Source organism: Pseudopipra pipra, chromosome 14 (genome assembly GCF_036250125.1).
Source record: "Pseudopipra pipra isolate bDixPip1 chromosome 14, bDixPip1.hap1, whole genome shotgun sequence".
Classification (NCBI taxonomy): domain Eukaryota; kingdom Metazoa; phylum Chordata; class Aves; order Passeriformes; family Pipridae; genus Pseudopipra; species Pseudopipra pipra.
In genome coordinates, this window is record NC_087562.1 from 5694168 (window position 1) to 5707897 (window position 13730).

Consider the following 13730-nt stretch of genomic DNA (forward strand, 5'->3'; position numbering starts at 1 on the left):
TTGGGGAGGCACTTTGGGGTCGCCCAGGGAGAAGTGGCTGCAGGGAGTTCCTACAGAGCCTGTCGTGCCCTGCCTGCAGAGCTGAGCCAGGCACTGGTGCAGAGCTAATGGATTCACCCTGGAGTGTGTCCAGGTTATCAGAGGAACATGAATTTTCCGTGGCCAAAAATGCACAGAGCGACTTGTTGCACAGCGTTGATGGGGGGTTTAATTTATTTTTTTAAATTGTTACTCTTAAGTTGACATTTCCAGCCTGTGAAAATACAGATGGTCTGCAAGCCCATAAATCTGTTCCACGAAGCTGAAAAATGGCTCTTGCATAAATCCTCAATCTCCAGTAAGTTTAAAAATGCATCTGACCTAACACCTTTCTCAATAGTGTTGCCAGAATATGTGATTTATTTTGAGTTTTAGATTTTGTTAATGATATATTTATTCTGATTAATAATAGTATATATTTCAGTTAAATCTGTTTTTTTTATATATTTTTAGGGTTTTTTCTTTTAAATAATATAGCCCAAGTAATTTTAGCATGTATAAATCTCTGCAGGAGGGCACTGCAGGAGGTATTTCACAGCCTGTTGCACACGTAGCATATAGTCACACTTTTAGCACCAGCATTTCAATCCAAATTCAAATCCATCCATTTTATATGTTCATATATTTAATGGTATAAGGGCTAACCAGCTTAGCTTACCAGATGTAGTGTGCAAGTTAAATATGGGGACTGGAAAGTGCAAACAGATGACAGTTTAGATTTTATTTTCCTTTCTGACTTTTTAACCACATCTTTTGAAGATTGTCTTAACTCTGTGTTCATACAGAATGTTTAATGTTTACCAGGATATGTTTATGTCAAGGTTTAGGCCAGACACAGTGAGGTTTAAGATTCACAACAAGTCTTGAAAACAGTCAGTGATGATCTCCAGTGGTTCCTTCCAATCCCAATCGCTCCATGATTCTGCGGAATCACAAAGTTAGACACACAGAAGGCAGTTTCTGAAAGCCTTGAGGATCAGGAACCCACATATCCATGTAGAAAACTGACAGGAAAAGATCTGGAAAAGCCCTTTAGTGGGCTGTCAGTACTGCCCCCTTTATCACTTCTCCTCTAACCCGTATAACCTGGCCTGGAGTTTTTGGGATGACGGAATTCTTACATTTTGTCTCAGTAATACTCTGTGATGAAGCACTTGTGCTTCTGTTCTCCCTGTGCTATGAAACCCTTTCAGTCCTCACCTGCAATGGAAATGCTTTCTTAGGCAGTGTCTGCAGCATGGGGGGCAGATATCAGGGTTAGCTTTAACTTGGCAGGACTAGCAACAGGCTGCTGTTGATAGCACTGTGCTTAATGCAGGATTTGTTTCCCTGTGATTCACATCATAGAGGTGATAAGAAAAATGCTGCAGCTAAAGAACCTACTCATGCTGAGTAGGGCATGTGTTGCTGTATCATTTTATGGGTGTCCTACACATTGGATGACAAACCCCTTGCCATTATTCCACAGGGATCTGTATTTGTGTACATATGAAACCCAGCTCCCCTCAGGTTTTGCCCCTGTCTCCTGACACACACATATTTACCTGTTGACACACTTATTTCAGGCAGGGTTATTGAATTGCTAATAAATCAGCAAAAAAGTCTTAACTCTAAATTATTACTCAGTTATGCCTCCATAACACAACACTCTGAGCACCAACGGAGTTATGCTGATATTGTCATGATTTGTGCCCATCACAGAGATTTTCTAGTGCTGACAACGCACTAACTGCAGGCACTCATTGCAAAGGAAATGCAAAAGAAGGCACAGATTAGGGCAGAGCAATGCCAGCATTGACACTTTGCTGAGCTACAGACTATTGCTGACTGCTGGGAGAGATGTGGGAAGCCTGGTGCTCACACCCGGCTCGGATCCAGGCGTTTCCAAATGGAACAGCGAGTTCCCCTCACACAGAAAGGGGTGAAGACACCCTGTCCTGTGGATCTCAGGAGAAACTGTAGAGTTCTTCAAGGGTCATAAAGAAATAAAAGTGTATTTGGGTGTCCAAACAGGAAAGCACATGAGGAAGAAGCACTGAAAGGAGGTTTGAAAATAACTGCTTCCTGAGGGTGTAGTTTAAGCTGCTGTAATAAGGTAAATGTGAGGCCTGCTGGCAACTTCTTTATTTCATGGCCAGAGTGTTTTGGTAACGTGTTGAGTTCAGTTATTTCCAACAATGCCTCCTTTCTGTGTTTAAGACATGTTTTGTCACACAAAACACAAGAAGCATGGATGATATGTTGCTGACCTGTACAACATTGTGTTTAGGGACTGCAGAAGTTTTTAGGCAGTAGCTGTATATCTGGGTATAAAATGGAAATGTGAACCTGTATACTCTCTTGCACCTCCAAATTAATACATTTTATTAATCCACATTGTTTTGCAACATCTGAAAAAAAAGTGAATCATAGAATGGTTTGGGTTGGAAGAGCCATTAAAGGCCATCTCATTCCAATCCCCTGCCATGGGCAGGGATGCCACCCACTAGACCAGGATGCTCAGGGACTGTCCAACCTGGCCTTGGAAAGTGAAAAACTCCAACTGCTCCAGCATTCTTCCAATGGCTTTAGTGCCACAAACATTTTAAAACTAAAAAACAGTCTTGGAAGTTGCATAAAAACATCTTTACAAAATCAAACGTCAGTATAGTTACAGAACATTAGCTGTAATATACATTAGAGAATTGCTATTATTGTTTTCATTCCACATGGGATGGCAATCAGAGACCCAGCTGTGCAAGGCTGGGAATATACATATAAATATACATATATGAAAGGCAAACTCCTCTCCCCCGAGCAGCTTGGGAGCAGGAATACCTTTGTTATCATGTAGCCAAATAGCAGAAGAATTGCTGTGTGTCATCATTAATGAGTGTGGAGTGTGTTTCAGCTGGAGAATTGCTGTGCTGCAATAAGGTTCCCTCTCTGCTCCTCCCGGTGCCATATGCTGCCGTAATTAGTGCAGGCAAAAGGTAACGAGAGCGCAGTGGAGAAGAGGGAGCTCGATGGGAAGCAGGTTGATCTCTAAAGCTCTACATTATTTCATCCCTACATAAAGCACAATGCAGTTTTAACCCGGATTTTTTAGTGTTGCACTTATACTTTGGGAAGTTTTCTTGCCTTGGAGAGCCACCATTACTTACCCAGTGTGTATATTTATGCTGTAACTGCTGCACTGTTCTCTCCCAGATACCTGTGAAGCTTTTTCCAGAGGTAGTCATTCTTGGTTTTGCAGCTGCACTTGATATAATGAGATAAAACTCATATTGACTTGATTTAAAGATTACAGAATGTTTGTATTTAGAGATTTCTTCATTCAGAGACAAAAGGGTGTTCTCATGCTGAGATCACAGGCACAGACATACAAAGTTACCTTCTCCACTATCGTTTTACCTGAATCACTCATGAAGAGCTCATAAAAAAATTTAATGTGCTGCCATTATATGTTCCAGTGCCAGAAGGAGCAAGGATTCATAATGTGGATAATGTGAAGGTTTTTCATTCCAAATACAAACATGGAGCTATACTTAGGTGAAATATTGGCTCTGGTCAACTGGTAGTTTAAATTTATGTCAATGGGACCAGGATCCCTGAAAGGAGCAAGTGTGAATTGGATATCTAGTGTATGGAAAAGCTTTGTTATATTTCTGATACTGACTCTTGCCAGATTGAAATGCTATGAAAATGGTTGCTATCAAAGTCATCATAGAATCACAGAATGGTTTGGGGTGGAAGAGATTTTAAAAATCACCTAGTTCCAACTCCCTGCCATGGTATGTTGACACTCTCAGCTGTGCCCAAGACCACAAAGTAAACACACACATATAAATGTGTGTATCACAGAGAACAGGAAATTTTTACTCATCTTGGTTCAACTCTATTTTAAACATAGTTTAAAAAGAATTCAGAAGATAGGCAATTTAGATATGAAAATTTAGATAGAAAATGCCAGTAAATATCTTGCTGCATCTTTAGAAAGCCATTCAAATATTCTTTTCTATTCTATCTTGGTACTTTTGATGTCCCTCATTGCTATGTGTTCTAGGCCTTTTGCAATGATTTACAGATTTTATCCTTTTAACAGCTTTTCAAGGCAGAAATACATCCTCACTGTTTTAAAGATGAGGTGAGGATGTAGTATGGATTAAAGACTTCCCTAATTCCATTGTGACAGAGCTGGGACTCAAAAGTCCAACCTCTAAGTCCCAGCTCAGCCAGACCAGCCGTGCTCACTGGTCCACCACAGTGTCACCTTACTGCCTACAGTCTGCCGTGGTGACAAACCTAACTAGAGAGTCAGACTGACATTTCATGGGGCCAGTGCCACTGCAGGACTTCTCCTCTGTTGTGGGTTCTGATGGAACAGTCCCTGCAGGCCATGGCTCCAGCGCTCTCCAGATGCACCAGGATGAACCCCCCAATGCTGACAGACTCGCTGCCCTTACCTCTGGTCAGTGCTGCACACCAGACTGGCTCACATGTGTCATTCAACACAGATTTGGCACTGCTTCTTTTTGCCTTCCTTCTCATTCTGTCAAAGCATAAGAGCCAAGACCCCTTGACTCAACATGGGAAAAGTCTGGCAATTCCCAAGCTCTGGAAGGCCTTGCCAAGAGCAGCATCTGACTGTGCCTGGCTGCTGGCCTGGGACACCCTGAGCTATTGCACTGTTGGCTGGGAAATCCTTTTTGTGGCTGCTGCAGGGCTGTGGTTCTGGTTTGGTTTCTGTGTCCATGTCTGTTGTGTGTAATGATCTTTTTGCTAATCAAGCCCTGCACGTCTGTGAGCAGCCCCAGCAGCTGTTCTCTGAATTATCTTCCTCTGTTACAGGAGGGGGGAGAGGCTATTTATAAATTTTAAACTATTTCCATGTATTTGCTGCTTCATTTGAGTCCTGCACCAAACAGACCAAGTGCATAGTTTGGTTTATGTTCTCTTGTTTTACATCTACAACCTCTCTGCATCTCTTTGTGGGTCTTTGTTTAAGGCATATATTCAAACATTGCCGGAGATGAGTTCCAGTCTGAGGGAATTGTGCTGTTTTGTTTACAATATCTGGCTTAAACATATTGCAAGGACAATAACCTAGTGCAAGGAGGTCACAGTCAAAATATGTCACACCCTCTTGCCCCTACCCTGTTGTCATACAAGCCCTTGGGAACAGTAAGCTGTTGGCATGGTTTAAAATTTAAAAAAAAAACAAATCAAACCACGATGAGATAAAGTCCACAAACTAAATTTCACTATTGCAATGTAGAATAAGACAAAAATAAACAGTAATTGGCACACCAGAGAACATAGTTTGCACACATCCCTACAGATGTATCAGACTGCTTAGGATTGAGACAACCGAGCAGGTACATGCAGGCAGGTAAGTTCATGTTTAACCACCAAAAAAAATGGTCTGATTTTCAAAAGTGCTGTGCAATCAGCAGATCCCACTAAAGTCAAAAGTGGGAAGTGAATCTTTGTATTCTATACTTCTATTTTTACAGTGTTTTTCTGTAATGGGTCTATTCTAAACCTTTCGCTGGCAGAGCCCTCAAAAAATGGAACAAAGAACAATCATCTTAACTGTACTGCAATATGCTCCTACAATAAGTAAAAAATGTGGTGGGAAAGACAAAGTACTACTTTTACGATATCCTGTGCCAAATCACAGGTTATACAATTCAGTTTTTTATTTGCACAGCCAACAGTGCTTTGTAGAGCAATCAGGGAAGATAATACAATCCATTTTACATTCTCATTACTTTGGAAGTGTTGAATCTTCTGAAATTGTTTCAGGGTTAATTGAGAATTTGCTGGTTTACAATAGACTAGGAATTGTTTAGGCTGCCCTTGTTTCATATTTTTGTGCATACCTTTGTTGCAACGTTATAAAAACAACTATAAAAGAAGAAACAAAGAAGTGAAATGAAATAATGATCTGCATTGTTGCTATTCCAGGCACTCATTTTTACTGCAGATAAAGCTGGGGTATTGATTAATGTTTAAATGGCTATTAAGTGGAAGGACATGTTGGGTTGATGGAATATCTCACTATGCACTAGCGTTTTCCTTTGCTTCTTTTCCACATATTCCCTAAGGAATCATTTCCACTCCTGAGGAAAGCAGTGGTGAAACTCTGAGTGACTTTTGTGGGAGCATAAGTCAACAGTTTTTCCTATTTGTCTCTTTTTCTCATAAATTCCAAAAGGCCCTGGCTTCCAATTTTGTCCTTTAACTTATTTTAACATAAAAACAGCTCATAAAAATGTGGAATTTTTTCATGGCTGTGTATATTGAAGCTTTGATCCTGGCTCTGGCTGCCCCTGTTTACCACGGCAAAGTCAGGCAGGCTCGGCAGCCCCGGGGAAGTTGTATTTTTGAAGCCTGAAGCAAAGCCTTGGTAAAGAACAGCAGAGCTGTGGGCAGGGCTGCCTGTCAGCACTTCCTTACCTGTGATAATGGACATCCCAACACTTTGCTCCAGGGATCTAGCAACTTATTTTTCCACTGTCCAGAGGGCACAGCACCAAAGCAAACCTCTGAAACACACATTCGGTGAGACCATGTCTGTCTTTGTTGGCTTGCAATTTATTCTTTCCTCTTCTGGCAGCTGCCATTTTATTTCATTTTACTTACTTTTTTTTTTTTTCCCCTAAAAATCTGTTATTTTTGTTTATTCCCTCATGGTTGCACTGATACATCTTTTTTTTGGCAGGATTATCACACAGGACACCTTTCAGGTGAGTGCCACTATGAGGCACTGCCTGGGCACAGATTCATTAAATAATAACAGGTTCCATGTCAATTACTGGTAATGTCTATAGAAGGTTGTATGGCTGTTTATGACCTATAACAATTCACTACAAAAAAGATAAACAGGTTATTATCCTAAGTATTGATTATATGATTGGAGTTTTGGTTTAAAATATTAACACATTTAATTGAAGTGGGAATTGGTACCAGTTAATTCAGCTCTGTGTTGTTATATTACTTAATATATTTAACTGAGTATAGAATTAAGCCCTAATCATGAACATTCTTGCACTTATTGCTTCGGTCAAGTAGGGAAGTTCTTAGTGTGCAAACTCCACAATGTCCTGAAACATTTCCAGTTTCAGGGTCTGAATATTTGTGCTGATTAATGGAAAAAAGCACAACAGGGAATTTCTTACTGGGGGATCTTGGAGACAGCATTTCCAAATCCTGATTTAGGCCACATTCATGTGATTGAATTTAATCACCAGAAGGAAACTACAGATCCCAGACTGCAGAACAAATGTGTGCAAACAGGGTCTGGGTGTAACCACCTCCTGTTAGACCTGATGAATTCATTGTCCAATTCTCTTTTTGCTACCACACCCTACAATTTAGTACATGTCTAACTGGTTGTAAGAAAAAAAAATGAAAACCACTCAAAAAAGTAAATTAAAAATACAATTTCTAGTCGAATCAGAATTTTGAGTTGGAGAAAGGATGACCGTGATGGGATTCATGAAGTCTGTAGATACCAGTGTTGATGCAGAGGCCCATTGCAAGTGTTCAGGTACTCTGGCTGTATAGCACTGGTCCAATATAATGTTTTAAATATTGAATTCTATACTACTCTTTGGGACAAATATATTTCCAAAGGAATTGTCTACAGCTTCTCCTTCTGTCAGCTAAGTTTAGCAATAAAGAACTATCCCCAAGGGAAAGCACAAGGTTTAGATTCTATTTCTGAACTATTAAGAGATCCACCCACGAAAGCCAGTGAGTGCAAAGACATATTCCCTTGCAGTAGTGTAATTGTTTTATGTTTAGATCTATAATTTGTTAACAGCTGCTGTACTTTGATTTAGGTATTCAGTTTACAAGGACCCAGCAGGCTGGCTGGAAATCAACCCTACCAATGGCACCATCGGCACCACGGCTGTCCTGGATCGGGAGTCTCCCTACGTGCAGGACAATGTGTACACTGCCCTCTTCCTGGCAATAGACAGTGGTGAGTAACTAGCATGCATAAGATTATGAATATATTGTTATCAATAATAATTTCCCCCCCTGCTTGAAACTTTCTGATCTGGAAGGTGCACATGTGAACTTAAGCGTTTGCTTCAGCAGCTTTAATTTAAGTTTACACCTCACAGGTTTATTACTGCACTGAGATCATAATTCTAGGTATAAATAGTCTGGGAAGATTCTAGGAAAGTAATAAGTCATCTTTATCAGAGTTAATTTCTTCACAATATTTGAACAGTCAATAAGCCTGAGGCTCCTAAATACCAATAACAACTCATCCCTGATATGCTGGATTCTATTCTACTCAATACAATGATAGTGACAAAAAAAACATAAGTAAAACCCCTTGTTAAAATGCAACAATTTTTGCATATTGTGTATTAAAGTTCCTTCTGTCAAATAGAATCAAAATTAAGCTGTCTAGGAAAAATTCAGCAGGCAACTTTGGAGTAGAGAGAAAGAGAAAACCTTGAACATTCCAAATCTCCAGACCTAAAGGCACAAAATAAATAAAAGATTTGCCTGTAATATAACAGCTAATATGCTAAGGCTTTCTCACAGCTGCAGCTGGTTTAGCCCTGGTGATGAATTGTCAAATGTTCTTTTTAGGAGAGCAATTCTACAGTTTTGTAACCACATGACTCAGGGAACACTTGCAGGGCCTGACAGGAGAAAGAAAATATTGCCTTAAGTATAACAGAAAAAAAAATCTGCTGAGATGATGATTTACTTATATATTAATATACATATTTTCCTTAGGAAATTTCCATGGAAAAATGTAGCACTGAACATATTTCTGTCATTTGTTTGCTATTGGGTAGGAATTTTTTTTTTAAATGCATCTTAAAAATCTGGGAAATGTCATCTCACAATGAAAGTAAAAATCTGGGAAAATGTTACTGAGGGGTTGCCAAAAGGACAAAGTCATGTTTTAAAGGTGGAGTGAGATATCATCAAAGAGAGTAGATGGAACAAGAGGCTGAATGTTTCTGTCTGTGGAAACCAGCCTGAATGAGGAGGATTTGGGGGAAGACCTTTCTGCTGTGCTTAGGGCAGTAACACGTGTTGCTCATTTGTTCTGAGCCCAGAACCTCACTGATAGGTGACCCCTCTTAATTCTCAGAATTTTTCCGTTCTGGAAAAATGGGAGAAAGAGAAAGAGGTGTCTGTGAGCTGAGCAGCAGAGCAAGAGAGAAAAGGAATCCTCTTCACGTGAGGCATTGAGTCAACACTCCCTTCCAGCAGCTGTAACTGTATTTATTTGTGATTGCACAGCTCTGTTAGTGCAGTTCATCCACTCCAACATTATTGACTTCCTTGGATGAAGTAATTAGAAACCACGTGTGTGCATTTAGTACTGTCATGCCAAGGTGTTAATAATGATCATTCCCAAGCATTGCACTCCTTCACTGTGTGTAGCCCAGCCACACGTGGAAGTGGGAATAAACAGCACAATTTAAATAGCTGATATTCACCTTGTGGTTTGCATCACCTCTGGATTAATCACCAAACATTAAGCTCAGAGGCAGGCTCCCTGCCTTGTCCCCTGCAGGTACAGCTGGGACAGACAATATCCCTAGAGAGTGTTCCCCCCAACTTATTTCCAGGCAAAGCTATGAAACCCATTTCATTTCCTTACCCATCAGAGCTAATGTCCATCCTGAAAAGAAATATTACCTTAGATGAGAAGCCAAATTGTGTAGAATGATATGAAATGAATACAGAACTCTTCCAGAACTTTAAAAGAAGATTATGTTAACTTAAAAAGGAAAAAAAATGAGATGGCTGCATGTGCTCTCTTTAAAGCATTGTCCACAGAGTGCAAATCCCTTTCTTCAGGTTAATAAGTGGAGCCTGTCTAATGCTAGTGAATATGGTGAGGACTTTGGACTGAGAGGGCAGCCAAAGGCAGGATTAAGAATTGCCAAATGAAAGAGAGTAATAAAGGGAAAATTTAGAGGCATTTCCAAGAGAGCAGGTCATTTGCTTGGACTAAAAGACTTGGGGTGAAAAGGGAGGAGAGGACAAAAACACCTATTTAAGAAGACATGCTTTCTTCAAAAGCATTCAATGGAGGTTACTCTTTCCTTTGGCCTCTCATCTTATCTCTAAGTCAAATCTGAAGCCTGAGATGCCACAGGCTTTCCTTTTCTTCCCTGGGGAATACAGAGAGCTCAGGTGATACCCATGGCACAGTCCAGCAGTGGGAATTTGTACCCAGGCAGCTCCAAGCAGAGCAGACACTGTGAGTGTGTGCTGATCTGTCACAGTATTTATAGGGAATAAATCTAAAATCAAATAAAGCCTCGAACCTTAGACATTGCTAAGTGACCTTCAACATATGCTAAACCAGTAAATAAACATATCATTATTATTTTGGGTTCATAGCATATAGAGTTTATACACAAACATATATATACACACATATACATATATATAGAGAGAGAGAGAGAGTTATACAAATGATACTGTTGTGCCATCCTATTCCACCATCACCTCTTTTTAAAATGACCTTCCATTCATGTGCTATCTTGGGTGAGGAGTGGAGACAGCTGAAAACAAACCTCCCAATGACACTTTATTCATCCCCTCTTGCTGATGTCAGTAGAGAATCTGTCATCAGTCCCAGCAGCACTGACTCCTTGTTATTGCACTTTAGTTCAGGGAACAAATGTCAGGACATCTTTTTTATTTGTAAAATGTTAGAGATTTCTGTCAGAGGTAAAAACCAGGAGCTTCATGCTTGGTAGTTCTCTAAATAAATCCATCATATCTTTCTCTCTTTTTGGTAAATCACAAAACTGTTCTTTACCAGTAGCACAGTAACCATGAATGGGTCACAGAAAATGGAGTCGTTCAACTGGAGGAAATAATTTAGTTCTTTATGAGATTCTTTTTGACCTTTATGATATTATTTCTCAGCATTATCAAATTAACTGCAGGTAAAGGTAGTTAAGTATGAATTATATTATTTCTCATCTAAATAGTTCCTGCACCTTCCCAAACACACTTGAAACAACGTGTAAGACCAAATTTGATGGAAATAGTGTTAATTTTATAGATAATAAATTTTGACCATTTATGGGAGTGAATTGCACTTTTAAAAAGGACTTCTACAATGAGTATCCTAATTTTCTCTGTACATTTGATTTCAGTAAAAGGTCAAGGTAGTGTCTTTAGAATTTAAAAACTTTTTATTAAAGACCTGTGTGGACACAGAGTCTCTGGTCTATTAAAGAAGAAATTAAACACTGGTAGGAAATATCATGAAGCAGAGTTAACACATTAAAGTGTCATGAACTGTGTTTAATCTGAGAATGAGCTGATAATGGGACAAAGTCAGGTTTATGCAAACTTGGGAAACAGCAGAGGTTTCATTCAATTAGCAAAAGTGATCATTTTATTCCCTGAATTTAGCACTAATCGCTGACCCCAATGCAGTGTCACAAGCACACGGGGCAATTATTGGGAGTATATCTGTAAAACACATCTATATGAAATACAGACAAGAAAGCATTTGAACTGGAGAAATCTGCCTGAGCAAACCTTCCAGATTTGCTGCATGACCATGTGGTGGTGTCATCCTACACATCCTGTTGTACACCGGAGCCCTTTGGATGACTGTCATAAAGCAGAATATCTGCAGGTTTTCCTCATAAGGTCAGTCATGATAAAAAGCCTACAGGAAAGGTCTTTATCCTTCTGTATTCTGAGAGTTTGAGTCACAATTTAGAAGAAGGAAGGAAGGAATAAAACATGTCTGGAGGTGAAGCTAAAAAATACCTGGGAAATATATGAAATCTTAAAAAGCTAAAATCGGTTTCTCCCTTTTCTTTAAGAGGCATGAATAACAAAACATCCCCAGATTCAGCTTATTTATGCAATAATCATTCCTTTTGTGGAAGGGCAGGATGCCCCAGTTAATATCCCCATTGTGTAGCTTTTTCTGTCTCTTTAGAAGAAAATCTTTGGTTACCTTTCTTTGCCTGGTACACAGAAAAAACACCTGTGCTGTTCAAGTCTGTCATCTGGTGACAAGTGATGACACACTAATCTTGCTGGTTGGGTTAAATGCAGTTATCAGCTTCACTTTTCTCATGCCATCCTGGTGGGCTACCACCTCTCCAAAGCCAGGGAGAAATATTCTCCCACAGAGACAGATCCTCTCATCCAGAGTGAGGGTGGCACCTTCTTTCCTGCTGTTCTCATCATCGGGGAGCTCCTGAGACAAAAATTGGGAATATAAGCACTTCTGCTATATGAAACATAGAGAATAAATGTCGTTAAAAATGTGCCAGCTCTTCCAGATGCTAAAAATGGTCAGGGATGGAGTTAAGGGTTTGAATTTTCAGGTGATGTAGCTTCAAACCCACAAAATCCCCAGTGAGCCCTGTTTCTCACAGCAGTACTGCGTGGGGGAAAACAACTGTTCTCTTCTCTGGAAGTGGGTTTTTCCCTACATGATGTCACCATCCCCGGCATGTGACATCACAGTCAGGGCAGGATGTCCCACAGGAGGGCTGAGCTAGAGGAAACAGCCCTGTCTGTGTGTGTGTTTGAGCAAGGGAAAGGTTAAGAGAGCCAGAGGACTAGAAAGAGATGTGATTCCATAGGTGTGGTTTCAGTGTTTGCCTTGAGAGCTTCACTTGCCAGTTAAAAATAAAAAGCAGCTCAGATGTTGCTTCTATGACTGGCAGTTGCACGTGTGTGAATTGGCAGGATGAGGAGCATTATTTCAGTTTTCCTGAGCAAAATAAAGAAGTACTGAATCAGGGTCTAGTGTTCATATTTTCCCTTGTTTCCAAAGACCAGCTGAACTACACCCAAGAAATTCCAAATCTCATTTATTGTGCAAGTCTTGATGCTACTACTCATTAAAAAGAAAAAAAAAATATCATTCTGTTCTCTGCTTGATGAACAGTAACACACAACATCTAGAAAAACATGGAATAACAAAGAGATGTGTAGCAATTTGCAATTAAAACTTTTCCTTACATGTATCTAACCTGTCTTCTCGCTTCATGATGTACATAATTAAATTACCATAGATGGATTCCACCTAAAACATGCTATTTTTTGAAGAAATCAGGCAATTAGTTACCATGGCAACCCAATTAAGCCAGTTTTAGACCCCTTATCTTAATTGCTGTATTAATTGAGAAGAGAAAATAAATTGAAGACTCATCCTTTTCTTGCCGTTTGAAATTTCAGTAAAATATGAATTGCACAGAAAATATTGTTTTAATTTGTCATCATGGACTCATGATTAGAAAAAGAAATTAGAATGTTGAAAACAGTATTTAAGATGGATGGCATATGTCAGTAGCAATTTGATATGCTGAAAGAGCTGTGCTCTTTGGAAATGTAATTACTCAAAAGTAGGATCTGCATAGATTATCTGAGGGAATGAATGAAGGATTGTAACTTTTAAAGGCTATTTATTTTATGCATTCCGTAAAAAAATATCTATATGCCAATACATAGAGAAAATGCACAGGAAATTTCAACTCCTGGGAAATTGGGGATGAAAATGTCAGCATATGGCATTGATGAGAGCAGTTTTCTGAGCAGCAAACCCAAATCTTGGTGTCTTCCCACTCTACTGGTTCCATTTGCTTTGGCTGAACCATTAATAGAGTTCAGCTTGAACACGAAAAGTAATGGAATCTGCCTGTCTGAGTGGGATTGCTGCCTGCAGAGAG

The 13730-nt window shown here is 39.7% G+C and overlaps 1 protein-coding gene across 3 annotated transcripts in view; it reads left to right on the top strand.

Moving 5' to 3' along the window:
* The window catches only part of CDH13 (cadherin 13), a 448971-nt gene that overhangs the window by 409852 nt on the left and 25389 nt on the right, over positions 1-13730 (top strand). For all 3 annotated transcript variants that reach the window (XM_064670959.1, XM_064670957.1, XM_064670958.1), the window contains exon 11: positions 7869-8011. In XM_064670959.1, the coding sequence (XP_064527029.1) occupies positions 7869-8011 (143 nt within the window). The remainder of the gene's footprint in view (positions 1-7868; positions 8012-13730) is intronic.